At 39.6% G+C, this 16,733-nt stretch overlaps 1 protein-coding gene across 1 annotated transcript in view; it reads left to right on the top strand.

Moving 5' to 3' along the window:
* Nucleotides 1-16,733, top strand: part of LOC110960248 (thrombospondin type-1 domain-containing protein 7A-like) — a 157,162-nt gene that overhangs the window by 73,042 nt on the left and 67,387 nt on the right. Inside the window, exons 5-8 of the mRNA XM_051955557.1 lie at nucleotides 2,650-2,890; nucleotides 5,250-5,365; nucleotides 10,824-10,956; nucleotides 15,574-15,677. Of these exons, the coding sequence (XP_051811517.1) occupies nucleotides 2,650-2,890; nucleotides 5,250-5,365; nucleotides 10,824-10,956; nucleotides 15,574-15,677 (594 nt within the window). The remainder of the gene's footprint in view (nucleotides 1-2,649; nucleotides 2,891-5,249; nucleotides 5,366-10,823; nucleotides 10,957-15,573; nucleotides 15,678-16,733) is intronic.

Below are 16,733 nucleotides of genomic sequence, written 5' to 3' on the forward strand. Positions count from 1 at the left end.
CTCATCAGAATCTGTCACAGAGATGAGTGGAAGACTGCTTTTAACATACCACTGGGTTACTTTGAATACCTTGTTATGGCCTTTGGCCTCACCAATGCGGTCACAGTCGCCCAAGATGCAATATTCAGACAGCATTCAAAATAAGATTTGACGGGGGAGCCAGAGTCTATCCTGAAGAAGTCGTGCTTCTTTTCCTCCTTCACCGGTGAGGTGGAATCCCAGGTCTGCCGGGCCCAGACTGATCCACCCAATTCAGGTGACAGACCACCAAACTGCTTGTTTCTCCCTGACTCTGTCAATTCTCAAGTTCTCCAGTGGCCCTACTTCTTGCAGCTGACCTGCCACCCAGTAACTTCCTGGATGCCAAGAGTCCTCTATGAGAAGTCCTGTGTCATAGATTCTGGTGGCCCATCATGGATAAGGAGACCTGAGCACTGTCTGCTCCGTCTGTGTATTTTGTTCTGCCTTGGCTTCCATAGCCACATCTGTATCTGAACATTCCCTCTCTGACCCCGAGTAGTCTCTTTTGGGAGAGACGTTAGTCTATGGCATCACTTCCCTACTCCCAGGGAAGTGATGGGGGGTTGGAGGGAATGCTGTAAATTAATCATCTTCACACAGTTAGGCTGTACATACGTTATTTTTGTCTGTACTCATCTGTATACAGAAGAAAGACAATTTGAACCTAATAAATACGCAAAATGTATCATAGGGAACAAAGAGTTAAATCGTATTCTGTATGCAGTAATCCAGCTTTTCAAATAGTTCCTCTTACACATACATAAGTGATAACAGTACAATAGCTGCATCTCCATTTTCACCATGGCATGATAAGGGACATATTCTGCTAGAAAACCAACACAGAGTATATATGGAACATAAAATCATAGACATGATTGCAGGCTGTTTAGGGCTTTGACTCACTGCTAAAGCAAACCACTACAGTTTGGCAAGAAGTAGCACACCAAATGGCACGTTGGCATTAACCAGTGTACATACAGTAGTGCTTGAATTTCTTGGTGAAAATCCACAGCAATTCATTTTTGGGAATGGTGCAATTTTCTTTACTGTCAGTGAGTGCAAACCAAGAATTAGAGAAACACTGTCAGGGATACCGTAATATGTTCTAGTTGGTAAGGGATGTTTGTATGTTTTTTTGACACAGGTTTGCAATCAGTTTTTAGATCAATTTCTGGAAATACAACAATATACTATGTTAAAATCATTGCAAGATTAAACTCAAGCAGTACACACTAAAAACTGAAAAGTATATTATTGAGATAAACAATAAATCCAAGTACTTAGGCAATGGAACCTTAAATAATCGTAAATTAAAATGTATCCTTAAAGTTTAACATATGACAAACAAATAAAAAATTACTACTACAAAAACTTTTGTAGATTATAAAAAAATGTAAGTGGACACAGCATACAGATATGATAAACTTCAATATAAAGAATATCTTGTACATATTATATTGGTATAACTAAACCAAAAACTTTAAAAGTGAAGAAGTCATTGAACTTATGAGTTTTCTCATCTTTCATTTACAGAACATGCTGGCATTTTTTTTCAGCTGCAGTGTGGATAGTTGTGGTGGTAACTGAACTTTTGTGCCTCTTTATTGTAGCTACCTTCATAGTTGATTATAGCTCATGAGAGATCCAAGGATGTAAATTGTGATTAAAGTTAACGGGACCAAATCACAGTACTTTTACGTAAAGACCTCTCGAACAATACAACAACAGCAAACAGTAACTGCTAAGCTCTGTTTTTTCTAGTCTACTATGGTCACAAATCTTGCAACAAGAAAAGTCCCTGTAACAGATGCCTTTTTTTATGAAATAACATATTTCTGCTGTGGAGTAACAAAGTTGAATCAGTCCCATCTACTTTTAGCATGGGGTTTTCCATGTCATTAATCTTCTTCAGAATCTGTTTCTGAAGAAGACATACAAATGTGGCTGAATAAGTTCAGTATTGCAATTGTTAAGCACAGAGCAGGTTTACAGTGTTAGCAGAGTGGAAGATGAGCAAGCAGCTCAAGTTGCAGTGAATGTCATAAGAGTGGTTGAAATGAAAGAGGCATGGACTTTATAGATCTGCACATTCTAAAAGAAGCAACGGTGTACAGTTACATGTAAATCATTTTAAGGCCAGGAAGGGATTATTTCCATGGAAAAAAAATCTTGCTATGTAACAAACAGCATAATAGAGATGAGATTTTAGGGGGATTAATCAATGACTTTAGACAGACTTTATATTTTCACTTTACAATTCAGACCAAAATTCAGGGCTGTAATCATAAACATCAAAGTCAAGTCCATGGCAAGTTTAGATTGGAGCAATTTTGAGATGTGATTCAGCACCAACCAACCCTACTGAAATCAAAACAAGCTCAACGTAATCCTAAAATTGTATTAAGACTAACACTGAAACTGCAGTACAGTAGTCCTAATAAAAATATACCAGTAAAATACACCAGTAAAAATGCATGTTTACTGACTCTCCTTGGATGTCTCCTTACCTTCCATTCTATACAAATGCTGCAACCTTTCAACTTCCTGTAAGTGCTCAGGGAATTTGTTTTCATCAGTTATATAGCCACAACATTTACACTAGTACTACACTGTTTCATTGTTCATCAGGGGGAATCCCATGTCCCAACATCAGTGCCCTGCAGGAGGTGAGGAGCTGCAATGACCATCCCTGCACTGTGTACCACTGGCAAACAGGTCCATGGGGGCAGTGCATTGAGGACTCCTCAATTCCATCTACCAACACGTCTGTGCGCCGAACACGTGGCAGTGATGTTTCCTGCTCAGTAGGGATGCAAACCCGCAAAGTTATCTGTGTCCGGGTCAACGTGGGCCAAGTTCCTCCCAAAAAGTAAGATTTCCCACTAATTATTTCACATGGAGATCATGTGTGAATAAATGCTGGACATGACACAAGAAGCCTGGATAGGCATTAAACTCTCCTTGTTAAAATTACAGTGAAATATAGGGATTATGTTGTACTTTCATAAAAGGTTTATGTTCCTGTGGACATAAACACCTTACATTGATTGTAATAACTGTAAATGTTAGCTCTATCAGGAATGATGACATTGCATTGGTGAACCCTCTAATTACATTTTGATTGGACACGCTTCCAGTTTTACCTCCAGACAAAGTGGTTAAGCCAAACTGGCTGAACTGTGCTACATGTCTGTTTGCACAAAACAATGTCAGACAGTATTCAGAGATCTCAGCAATAACTACTGTTTTAATGACCAATTGAACTGTTGATTAAATGAGAAAGTAGAATCCTGATAGTAAAATACTGCTGAACTGCAAACAAAGCAAAAAATAAAAATAAATATCACTGTATTCACAAATTTTCAAAGATGAATTTTGCACACACTTAATAAAATGTTATTGTTTATTCATGGCATGGTTCCCAATGTCAGTAATATTATCAACATCTCCAACTTGTTTAGAGATTTATATTGGGTTGAAAATCAGTGACTTTTTCTAGTATTCTGTAAACTGTTCTATTCTACCCATGAAAAATGTCAGTTTGAAGTTGCTATTAGCAATATTAGACTAGGCTGATAAAGGGAAACTCAGGCAGGCTCTTAGCAGTTTCTCTTCAAAACAATAGTACTGTTTGTTTATAGTCTAAACAAACTCAGTTTGTAAGAACTATTACAAACACAGCATCAGCACACCCAGATAGCAAACTATGGGTGAATCAATGTTGAATCTATGTTGAGACCTAACGTCGAAATCATACAGAAAGCGCAAGGTTGATAAAATGTTGAGTCAACGTTTGCTTTTCAACCATAAATCACACTTTACCCAGATAGCAAAAGATGTTAAATCAATGTTGAATGAGGGTTAAGAAGGTTGAATTGTAGTTACGGTTGAAGACTGATGGTTGGATCAACGTTGATTCAACAACATTTTTTCAACATTGAAGTTTGTGTTTAAAAGATACCATTGAATCTACATTGTATTTTGGTTTAATTAAAATGTTTGACAGGTCAATGTTTAATTAATGTTGAATCTATGTTTGCAAACATGTAATCTATGTAAGCAAACGTTGACTCAACATTTTATCAACCTTGCGCTTTCTGTATAATTTCGACGTTAGGTCTCAACATAGATTCAACATTGATTCACCCATAGTTTGCTATCTGAGCATTGTTTTTCTTCACCCTTGCTGATAACTCCTCAAATGCTGACGTAATTAACAGTGCTTCAATACTAATGCTTTCATTTGTATAAGTGAAAGGCAGCCTTTGTTTTGCTTGCAGACATTATTTGCACATGGCTCATTGTGCCATTTAGTCTCCTGGTTAGCATGCTGTTGCTGGTGTCTGGCAGAGGTGTTAGCTGGTAGGCTGATGAGCTGCTAGCCAACGGTTTTAAGCATCTGGGTCTCTTTGCCTCCCTGGAGGCATCTGCTGGGAACATGATTTATCTATTTATTCAACAGAATGGGACCATTATTATGGCCGCAGAGGAGCACTACACAAGTAAAGTCTGCCGGCTCCCATGCTGTTTATGGAAATTAATCTTACTATTTGTTCCTGTGCTTACTTCTAAATCTACTGTTACATGCTGAGCAGTGAGCCCACTGCCTTGGGACACACTTCCACATCAATGGAGAGATGGACACCCGCTTTCACCATCAACATCAACTGTGTTTAAAATGAGAGGCCTTCTATCAGTGAATATAAAGGGGTGTTAGAAAATTCTAATGCAGTAGAATGATGCCTTAAATGAAGAATAGAAGAATAGTTATTGGGTATGGCTGTCTATCTGGGTCCACACTCTGGAACTCCCTACCCCAACATATCCAACAATGCCATATCTATTGACATAAGAACTTAAATGATTTTGGTTATTTTTAAGAAAGCAATGGAAGATGGCTTGATATCAGATCTGAAATTAAACTCTTCTGACCTATTTTTGTTGTTAACATTATATTTGTCCAAACAAATACACCTTTAGTTGTACCAGGCATTAAAATGAACAAGAAACTGAAGAAAACAAGGGTGGTCTAATAATTTTTTCTATGACTGTCTACACGTGTGCACATGTATGTGTGTTGCAAAACAATCCAGTGCTGAAGTCAGGCACATTTGGAGCCTGCAAGTAAAACTCCCAGCATGTTTACTTTGGCTTTGATCCATCACATCACTATCAGACTGTCAAAGGTACTATGAGTGTGGCTGAGTGTGTCAGTGATGTACTTTCAGGTGTCCAGAGAGTGTTCGCCCAGACACCGTCAGACCGTGTTTACTTCCCTGCAAGAGAGACTGTATCATTACCCCATACAGTGACTGGAGCCCCTGTCCATCAACATGTCAATCAGGTACCTTCAGTCCACCCAGTAATGCTTTGCAGGTTCCCACACAGGCTATCTTTTTAAATTAAGGATCGGATCTTAAATAATTTTTTAAATAAATGGTTAAAGGTAGCCTAGCCTAGACAACCCACGGCAACGAATTTAATTCTCTGTCAGGGTGGGTCTAGTTACCCTCGGTAAGCCTCGAGGTTGGATGCTCCTAAAACTGGCTGACGAATCACCATGAAGTGTAGAGTCAGAAGGCGGGCGTAACTAAGTGACGACAGAGGCGCGACGATTCTGACAGAAACAGCTAGCCTAGCCACGCTAGACAACCCACAGCAAGGGTCGACAACAAAAACAACAACAGTCGTTGAGCTCCATTAGCACCGACTCTGAATAATCTTTCTGTTAACATGTCTGTAATATACTTGAGCTTCACCCACTGACTGTATAAATAAGGCTTCACCGAACTCCCGCATCCTCTGATTTCCGGCGCTCTAGGAACTATGTCAGCCTATTCGTTGTGCTGATTGGTTGTATACCTACCCAATTGCTGCAGAGTGATTTGAAAGACAACCTTTTAGATCGCCTCCCTCCCTGTCGAGAGTTCCTAGACCCTTGCGTCTTCAGACCTGGGTCTAGCACGGCTAGGCTAGGTTAAAGGTTCATATTATGATAGTGGCTATTGGGAGGCACTGTTTCTGCACTAAACAGCTGCTGGAGATTATGTGTTGGTTAATTTGGTAATTTGTGACATATTTGCCAAGCAAATAATAAAGAATCCTCACAACTCTACAAGCAGAACAAATCTTTTAATCAGTTCATTATCTTGGATGTGTGTACTGTTTCCTTTCAAGTGTGCCTCAGGCTTGTGAGATATATAAGCATGTATTGATGAGCAATCACAGTTCAGGGTTCCCACTCTTTCCCCGAAATGATTTTCCAGGACTTTTCCAGGACATTTCCAGTCGGTACAGACACACGTTGTAACATCATCCACTAATACGTTCCCCTCCCCCTCATTCTGTGGAAGCATTCTTTACTACAGCTGTAACTTGCATTTACCCAGATTGTTTCTACATTTATTACTCAGACATTTGATGCGCATCTATGGCTATAATTTATCTATGAAAAATAATTCTGGCTGATGTATCATAGAATAATACAAACACAACCACAGATGACAGCGTAACAGTTCACTAGCATGACAAACTGGAGTTACAGTGTTCAACTGGGTAATTCCCAACTCTACTTTCTCTTCTCCGACTTTCTCTGTTGCAATTGATTTTAAAATATTAGGATATTTTCAATAAATCACTGACCAATTTCCTTTGTTTCATATCAGTTTATTGCTTAACTCAGATTTTCTGCACATCTGGCACCTGCATTTCTCATGAAGATAATGTGTTTTTCTTCACCCTCTTAAGCCCATATGGAGCCTAATATGGCTCTGCTGGCCTACTGGACAATTTAATGCAAAAATGTGGACAAAAATGTCACAATGTGCTTCAACTGTAACAAAATGTGCCCAGAAAATGACAGAACAAAGCCAAAATGTGACCTTAATACGAACCTGAAAAATACAAAATGTGCTCTTGGTATGCCAGTATACACCTGAAAAAATGTGATCAGATTGTAAAACAAATTACCCAAAAATATGCCACCTAGTGTTCCAAAAGACAGCCCAAAATATGCCATATCCAGAATATGCCCAAATGTAAAGTTTGGTTCAGTGAGGAAAAAATGTGCACAATGACATGTAAACAGTAGCCAGGACAGTTCACCCTCGTGCTCATCTGGTCTGGTCTCTCCTAGTTCCATCATTTATAACCTCGTTTATTGAGAACCTCTGCCCTCTGATATTCTGTGTTGCGTTTGCAGACTGACATGTTGATTGTTTACTCTGTAGTAATTGGACATTCTTGCTTATTAGCGTGTGCATGCTAAATTCGCATTCCAGTGTCTGTAACTCAACCACTGATTGAGATGTAGGAGGTGAAGTAAGCGATGTCACCGTGACGTCACCATCATACGCAGGCGGACTTTTCGTGACAGAGACTTTATCTGTGTTGACCATAGAGTGTATTCTATGGTGTTGACCGGCGTCATCGACTGAAAGTTTGATTTCAGACATGAAACGCTCAGCTGCACCCTCAACTGTTGTGGGAAGATTTACAGTGTGTATGGAAAGTATTCAGACCCCTTGAAATTTTTCACTCTCTGTGTCATTGCAGCCATTTGCCAAAATCAAAAAAGTTCATTTTATTTCTCATTAATGTACACTCAGCACCCAGATAAAAACAGAAATGTAGAAATTTTTGCAAATATATTAAAAAAGAAAAACTGAGCAGTGCCTGGTTTTCTCCACACATACCGCTTAGAAGTAACACCAAAAAAGTTCGATCTTGGTCTCATCAGACCAGAGAATCTTATTTCTCATCGTCTGGGAATCCTTCATGTGTTTTTTTGGCAAACTCTATGTGGGCTTTCATGTGTCTTGCACTGAGGAGAGGCTTCCGTCGGGCCACTCTGCCATAAAGCCCCGACTGGTGGAGGGCTGCAGTGACAGTTGACTTTGTGGAACTTTCTCCTATCTCCCGACTGCATCTCTGGAGCTCAGCCACAGTAATCTTTGGGTTCTTCTTTACCTCTCTCACCAAGGCTCTTCTCCCACCATTGCTCAGTTTGGCTGGACGGCCAGGTCTAGGAAGAGTTGTGGTCGTCCCAAACTTCTTCCATTTGGGGATTATGGAGGCCACTGTGCTCTTAGGAACCGTGAGTTCTGCAGAAATTCTTTCGTAACCTTGGCCAGATCTGTGCCTTACCACAGTTCTGTCTCTGAGCTCCTTGGGCAGTTCCTTCCACCTCATGATTCTCATTTGCTCTGACATGCACTGTGAGCTGTAAGGTCTTATATAGACAGGTGTGTGCCTTTCCCAGTCAAGTCCAATCAGTTTAATTAAACACAGCTAGACTCCAATAAAGAAGCAGAACCATCTCGAGGAGGATCAGAAGAAATGGACAGCATGTGAGTTAAATATGAATGTCGCTGCAAAGTGTCTGAATACTTATGACCATGTGATATTTCAGTTTTTCTTTTTTAATAAATTTGCAAAAATTTCTACATTTCTGTTTTTTTTTTCTGTCAAGATGGGGTGCTGAGTGTACATTAATGAGAAATAAAATTAACTTTTTTGATTTTGGCAAATGGCTGCAATGACACAAAGAGTGAAAAATTTCAAGGGGTCTGAATACTTTACGTACCCACTGTAGTTTATGCGGATGCCACCACACACCTCGGCAGCGAAGGGGATGAAATGATGTTTCAGTAAAAGTGTGGGTGTCGCAACACCCACACCATCCACACAACAGAATTCCTAATGTTGTTTTCATTCCCATATTTTTATCAGACAATAAAACAACTGTGAACTACTGAGTGAAACGTGGCCCATACCTGTTAAGCCGTCGCTATGCCGATATCAGAGTTGTGTTTCATCTCGCAAGTTACAGCCAACTCAGGGGAATGCAAATTTGATTGGCTGGTAGTGTCACATGGGGCGCTATGCCAGCTCAAAGCAGAGAAGTGCTATTTTATATATATTATATGCCTTAATGTTGCCCAGAAAATACGGTGACAACAGACATGCATGGGCATAACTTGTAACCCGTTTGCATTGACAGGGGGAGGATAAATATTTTCCAGGACAAGTTAACCATTTCCAGGACATTTGACCTTTTTTTTCTTTTTCCATATGTTTTCCATGACTGGAAAATTGGACACTCATTTTCCAAGTTTTCCAGGATTTCCAGGATGCGTCGGAACCCTGCAATTGATACAGTTTCACAGACACCCCCACCCCCACCCCCTCTACACACACACACACACACACACACACACACACACACACACACACACACACACACTGTGTTTTCCTATCCTTGTGGGGATCTACCATTGACTCCCATTCATATCTAACCACTAACCCTTACCCTAACCTTATCCTTCACCAAAACAATGACTAACCCTAAAGAAACATTTTTGCACTTTTACATTTTTAGTAACAACAACATGGCCAAGAAAATGTTGTTGCCCCCCGTGGGGACCTCATTTTAGGTCCCCACCGTGAGACGAGTCCCCACCTATATAGCAATAGTCAGGTTGAAGTCCCCACCGGTATAGATAAACACGTACACACACACACACACACACACACACACACATTAAGGAAACTTCACTCTTAGCCCTTCCAAGTTTCCAGTAGTGGGTTGTTTATTGGTATTCTGGCATACGGTGGGCTTACCAACACTGAGCGTGAATCTTTGAAGGTGAGTCAACCCAGAGCATTTCCAGAGTCCATATTTTATAGGGATGGTCAGCGAGTGCATCATAGGGTAGGAAGGAGGACGTATGTAAATACAAGGGTGAATAGTGATTAATTTGCATATGGCTGCTAATCAGTAACAGAGGGTAATACAACAAAGAACAAAATCAAGGGGTCTGGGAAACAGATGCAAATAGAAAGGTGTGACAACAAAAGGTAAGTGGGGGTCTGACTGACAGTAACAAATAGCTAAAGATAAAAGAATTGTAGATAACCGTGGGAAATGGAATAAAAGAGTGACACGTGACACCAGAACGTATCTGTAGCAAAAGGTGTGGTATTTTCTACATCACACACTTACATCCCTTTTCCATCTGAGAGCTCTGTTCAGTATGTTGGAGCTGCACTCATCCTATAAATTGTCTCAATCCTGAATAAGTTCACTTTTAAAATGACTTACTGGACATGGCAGTGAATGGACAGCAATTTGATATGATAGTCCTATTATAGACCTAGACTTCCTGTAAAGTCAATGTGGAGATATACTCTATACCACAGAGTAGGTAGCAGGAATGGCATTCTAGATTTCATGTGATAGGATTAGCCATCCCCTGAAGTGGTCACTTACAGCAGACAGTGAACAGATAGATGCATTACAGAAAACTGAAGATGAGCCGTGCTTCTTTACATGTGTTCAACACTGACAATTTCAATAAAATAGAGGACAGAGCACACAAAAAGACATCTCTTCTTTCAGGGAACCTTTTTAAAGGTTTAAAGGCACTCTCTTTTCTTTGCCTAAATTCAAAGGTTTGCTCTGCTGTACTTTGTATTTTGGTACACATTTCTGAAACAAATGCTAGAACTACTGCATATAAATATGTCTGTGAAGGTTCTCAGTCGTCCAGGTCATCTTAAGGTGACCACTAGAGGTGAAGGTGGTGTTAATGCTTCTTTTGTCTTTCAATAGATGCCATCAGCCTGAGCCCCACCTTCACCTCTAGTGGTTAAATACCTGAGACTCTCCAAACTAGTTTTTTGAACTGAAGAAGCTGCTAGGATGAGAGGCGAAACATCTTCAAGATCACAAGAATAAGTCCAGTTGCCTGAACTAAACCCTTCGTCTGCATATAAATATGTTCTCTTATGGCTTCCCTTAGGTGGTAACACTAAGAAGAAGCAATCTAGGAAACGTATCATCATCCAGTTACCAGCCAATGGGGGACAGGACTGTCCTGAGGTTCTGAACCAGGAAAGAGAGTGTGACGCTCCATCTGTCTGTCAGGGATACAGGTAACTGCAACAATAACACTTGCACATATTAGTCATATAACTGAGGTTACTGTAAAATTTGAATGAAGACATATACCTGGACAGATCCACATATGAAATTCAATTTCAGCTGTATTTATATAGCAACAAACATTTGTCATTTCAAGGTACTTGAGAGTGTGGTTCCCAAAGCCAAGCTGGGAACTGGTTCCGCAGCATCAATTCACACAGAACATCAGAGAGCTCCATGACTAACTTTTGTGTTTGTGGAAGAATCTTTGTTGTCATGAACTGGAATGTATTATTTTAAATATGGTAAACATGATTTGAATCAGCTGTAATAATATTAGTATGCAGATAACAGAAAAAGTCTCATACATGGAAATATAACTATATTTAGCAAAAATGTGTAGCCTAATGCGAGTGCACCGCATAATTGGAGAAACTACACTTTATGATTAAAATTGCACTCGTAAATTCAACTCCTTTAACTTCTCGTACTCCTCCTCCAGGATGACCGACTGCCTCTGCATGTTCACTTTAGCCGCCAGGGCGGGATCCATCTTTCTTTTGAGCTTTTGGGCATCATATCGGATTTGTGTAAATTTTCGCAGGCCAAAGGGGGCACCAATTAGATATTTAAACTAGACCACCCCAGAGACCTTTTTCAAGAATATTTCAGATTCAGTAATCATTAATTAGTCAAATGTACTTGTACTAATCAGTCTCATAATCAAAAATCTTAAACTCTGAGTTCTTTGACTTCCAGTTCCAAAACAAAGAAATAAACAGTAGAACTAACAATAATTATACCCAAACATTTATAAACTAATACCACAAACAAACCATAAACAACAATGACTTAAAAACAACAGTGAATAAATAAATGAATAAATGCAGAAAAACAAACTAATTCATAATGATTGTCACAAGAAGGAGTTGGTAGAAAGGTGATGAATTTAGAATCACTCTAAAATTGGAAAAGCAACTGTAATTTCTAAATTCACCCATTCAGCCGAAGGAAAAGATACTTGTATAGCTTTTATAGTAGTGAGAGTGAGGCCGCTGCAGGATGTGAAACTGTGATGATCTGCTGGATAAGTTAGTTCAGGAATGCAGAAGCAAGAAGGTACTTTGGCATGTTTGCGTTGCAAAAGTATGCTGAATATATGCTGATAATAAGTTGCACTGGTCTACAAGCATAGACTTCATCTACAAAAAGGGCCAGAGCCGACTTTATTGCCTCAGAAGACTTCGATCACTAAACATCTGCAGTAAGATGCTGCAGATGTTTCATCAGCCTGTGGTAGCAAGTGTCCTATGGTCAAATGTGAAATACCTATGTTTGTCCACAGAACAAAATGTAACAGTCTCACAATAAAGGTCTGAAAATTGTAAAATGTTTATGTTTTTTTCTCCCTATTATTTTCTATTGGCCTGACAACAGGTCACGTGACTGCTTGCTGCGGGCCTCTCAAAATGAAAACATGGCGGCCTTTTCTTTCATTCTCGGTGGAAAATGCATTATTTCAAGACAGTTTGGACTTAAAAAAGTATTTTAGTGACATTTCTAGCGAAAAATATGCATTTTAATTTCACAGTATTCGTTCAGTTCTTGTGTATGATCTTTGGTTTGTTTGTTATTACGATGAATCGTTCACGTCTCGAAATGGAATTGTTACATTGTTACGTTTTCCACCGTTGCTGTGGCGGCCCTGGAGAAGACGGTTCTTGTTGTATCTTTTTTCATCACTGATGTGAACCTTTCCTTTTGTAAACCTTTCCTTTCATTTTAGCTGAAACTCTTCTATCACACATCACACCTGGGCAATGTGTCTTTATTAGTTAAAAGACAGGACATTGTAATTGTGAGATGTCATTGATTTACACCTGCATTTTGTGCTTCATGGCGCTAGGTGTGCTGTTTGCATGTTGGACATTGTTTTACACAGACACCACCGAAGAAGAAAGGTGCCGGAAGTGCAGGTCTCACTGCACCTTGTTATGTTGTTGTTCAGAAGAATGTGTTAGCCGGTAAAGACCGCGCCAGAAGAAACTGTGATAAGTGGAATAATTTAATGCACTGTTCTTCAGTAAATAAGAAAGACTGAATGACCGTCGATTTAGGAAATCTTTTTTGCCATCAGCAGTCAGGCTATTCAATTCAAAATTAAACAGATAAGAACCCTGACAACTGAAGTTCCCTTCGGGGATGAATAAAGTGATTCTATTCTATTGTATATATCTATATCTATTTATATGTGTATCTCTCTCTCTCTCTCTCTCTCTCTATATATATATATATATATATATATATATATATATATACATACACATACACAGTGGGGACGGAAAGTGTTCAGACCCCTTGAAATTTTTCAGTCTTTGTGTCATTGCAGCAATTTGCCAAAATCAAAAAAGTTAATTTTATTTCTCGTTAATGTACAATCAGCACCCCATCTTGACAGAAAAAAACCAAAAAAGTAGAATTTTTTTGCAAATTTATTAAAACAGAAAAGCTAAAATATCACATGGTCATAAGTATTCAGACCCTTTGCAGCAACATTCATATTTAACTCACATGCTGTCCATTTCTTCTGATCCTCCTCGAGATGGTTCTGCTTCTTTATTGGAGTCCAGCTGTGTTTAATTAAACTGATTGGACTTGATTAGGAAAAGCACACACCTGTCTATATAAGACCTTACAGCTCACAGTGCATGTCAGAGAATCATGAGGTTGAAGGAACTGCCCAAGGAGCTCAGAGACAGTATTGTGGCAAGGCACAGATCTGGCCAAGGTTACAAAAGAATTTCTGTAGCACTCAAGGTTCCTAAGAGCACAGTGGCCTCCATAATCCCCAAATGGAAGAAGTTTGGGATGACCACAACTCTTCCTAGACCTGGTCATCCAGCCAAACTGAGCAATGGTGGGAGAAGAGCCTTGGTGAGAGAGGTAAAGAAGAACCCAAAGCTCACTGTGGCTGAGCTCCAGAGATGCAGTCGGGAGATAGGAGAAAGTTCCACAAAGTCAACTATCACTGCAGCCCTCCACCAGTTGGGGCTTTATGGCAGAGTGGCCCGACGGAAGCCTCTCCTCAGTGCAAGACACTTGAAAGCCCGCATAGAGTTTGCCAAAAAACACATGAAGGATTCCCAGACTATGAGAAATAAGATTCTCTGGTCTGATGAGACCAAGATCGAACTTTTTGGTGTTAATTCTAAGCAGTATGTGTGGAGAAAACCAGGCACTGCTCATCACCTGCCCAATACAATCCCTACAGTGAAACATGGTGGTGTGAGTATCATGTTGTGGGGGTATTTTTCAGCTGCAGGGACAGGACGACTGGTTGCAATTGAAGGAAGGATGAATGCGGCCAAGTACAGGGATATCCTGGAGGAAAACCTCTTCCAGAGTGCTCAGGACCTCAGACTGGGCCGAAGGTTGACCTTTCAACAGGACAATGACACAGCTAAAATAACAAAGGAGTGACTTCAGAACAACCTGACCTAAACCCAATTGAGCATCTCTGGAGAGACCTCATAATGGCTGTCCACCACTGTTCACCATCCAACCTGACAGAACTGGAGAAGATCTGCAAGGAAGAATGGCAGAGGATCCCCAAATCCAGGTGTGAAAAACTTGTTGCATCATTCCCAAGAAGACTCATGGCTGTACTATCTGAAAAGGGTGCTTCTCCTCAATACTGAGCACAGGGTCTGAATACTTATGACCATGTGATATTTCAGTTTTTCTTTTTTAATAAATTTGCAAAAAATTTCTACATTTCTGTTTTTATCCCAGATAGCAAACTATGGGTGAATCAATGTTGAATCTCTGTTGAGACCTAACGTCGAAATTATACAGAAAGCGCAAGGTTGATAAAATGTTGAGTCAACGTTTGCTTTTCAACCATAAATCACACTTTACCCAGATAGCAAAAGATGTTAAATCAATGTTGAATTAGGGTTAAGAAGGTTGAATTGTAGTTACGGTTGAAGACTGATGGTTGGATCAACGTTGATTCAACAACATTTTTTCAACATTGAAGTTTGTGTTTAAAAGATACCATTGAATCTACATTGTATTTTGGTTTAATTAAAATGTTTGACAGGTCAATGTTTAATTAATGTTGAATCTATGTTTGCAAACATGTAATCTATGTAAGCAAACGTTGACTCAACATTTTATCAACCTTGCGCTTTCTGTATAATTTCGATGTTCGGTCTCAACATAGATTCAACATTGATTCACTCATAGTTTGCTATCTGGGATCTGTCAAGATGGGGTGCTGAGTGTACATTAATGAGAAATAAAATGAACATTTTTGATTTTGGCCAATGGCTGCAATGACACAGAGAGTGAAAAATTTCAAGGGGTCTGAATACTTTCCATACCCACTGTGTATATATATGTGTGTGTGTGTGTGTGTGTGTGTGTGTGTGTGTGTGTGTGTGTGTGTGTGTGTATGTATAAATATATATTGTGTGGGGGATGGAGCTGCAGCAAATGGCCATGGGCCAGATTTGAACCCATGGCCGCTGTGTCGGGGACTATAACCCCTGTTCCTGGGTTGCCCACTCCCAGTTGCGCCACTGGGGTGCCCTAGATATCTGTAATTTGTCTGTGTTCTCTGACAGATGGAAGACCCACAAGTGGCGCAGATGTCAGCTGGTTCCATGGTCAGTTCGACAGGACAGTCCTGGAGCTCAGGAGATCTGTGGGCCAGGTCTTCAAGTTCGAGGTGAGGACAACCATACATGCACAAACTACACAAACATTCATATCTTTTTTTCTCACTCTATCTACATATTAGTTACACAGAGCAAACGAAAAGTGTGATCATGAGTACTTATCAGAAGGGACAACAGACTGAGCTGAGACATGGTTTTACTGGAGATCTGGGATCACTTTTTGCTCTGCAAAAGCCAGGGACATGAGTGTTCACACTGAAGCAGCACCTGGGGGTTTAATACAAGTTTATTATTGTTGTAAATTAAATCCTACTAAGCAGAGGAATGCGAGTGTTACTGCTAAAGCATACTTGTCTCCAATGGTACCTTCTCAAATTCACAACAACAATGGAATTGATTGGCTCATATGTTTACAAGCTGAGGTATACAGTTATTTTAGTGGCTGGTTTATGATTTGTTGAGATTCTTCAAAAAATACAGACAAAGCCAGCAAGACCCACAAACTGCCCCAATCAGACTGCAGCTAAACTTGATTTAGAATAAATGCTGCCTCTTTATCAAATGCTGCTCTGAAATCAGAAGCACTACTATTTCTCCATTGGTTCTTATCCCATCAAAAAACATTTTCAACATCCATTAAACACCAAATGCCAAACAGTGTCTGAGTACCCTCCCCCTCTCATTTTAGCTGTTCTATGTCATCATTGCTATTTATATTGTATTGTGTATTGTGTGGAAACACCTACAAGTCAAATACCTGTGAAATTAGGTCCCAAATTCAAAATCCTACCTAAGTTAAAACACAAAAACAATGTCAGCTCAATTTACTCAAAATAACAAAAGTACATACTAAATTAGATACTTTGACTGATCTATTGTAGATGTATTATTATAAAGTTTTAAACGTTTTACACACAGAAAGTTCAGTCCAATGGCTCCCAGCGAAAAGATCAAGCCCATACACAAGGACACAAGTTAAATCAGAGGAATCACAACTGGGAAAATAAAGATGAACAATTTTCTATAGCACAAATCTGTATTTTTCTTGTCAAGTCTTCGATTATTTTTTGACACATTTGATATTATTAAACAGAGCTGAGCTACTG

The sequence above is a fragment of the Acanthochromis polyacanthus genome, chromosome 11 (assembly GCF_021347895.1).
Source record: "Acanthochromis polyacanthus isolate Apoly-LR-REF ecotype Palm Island chromosome 11, KAUST_Apoly_ChrSc, whole genome shotgun sequence".
Lineage (NCBI taxonomy): Eukaryota > Metazoa > Chordata > Actinopteri > Pomacentridae > Acanthochromis > Acanthochromis polyacanthus.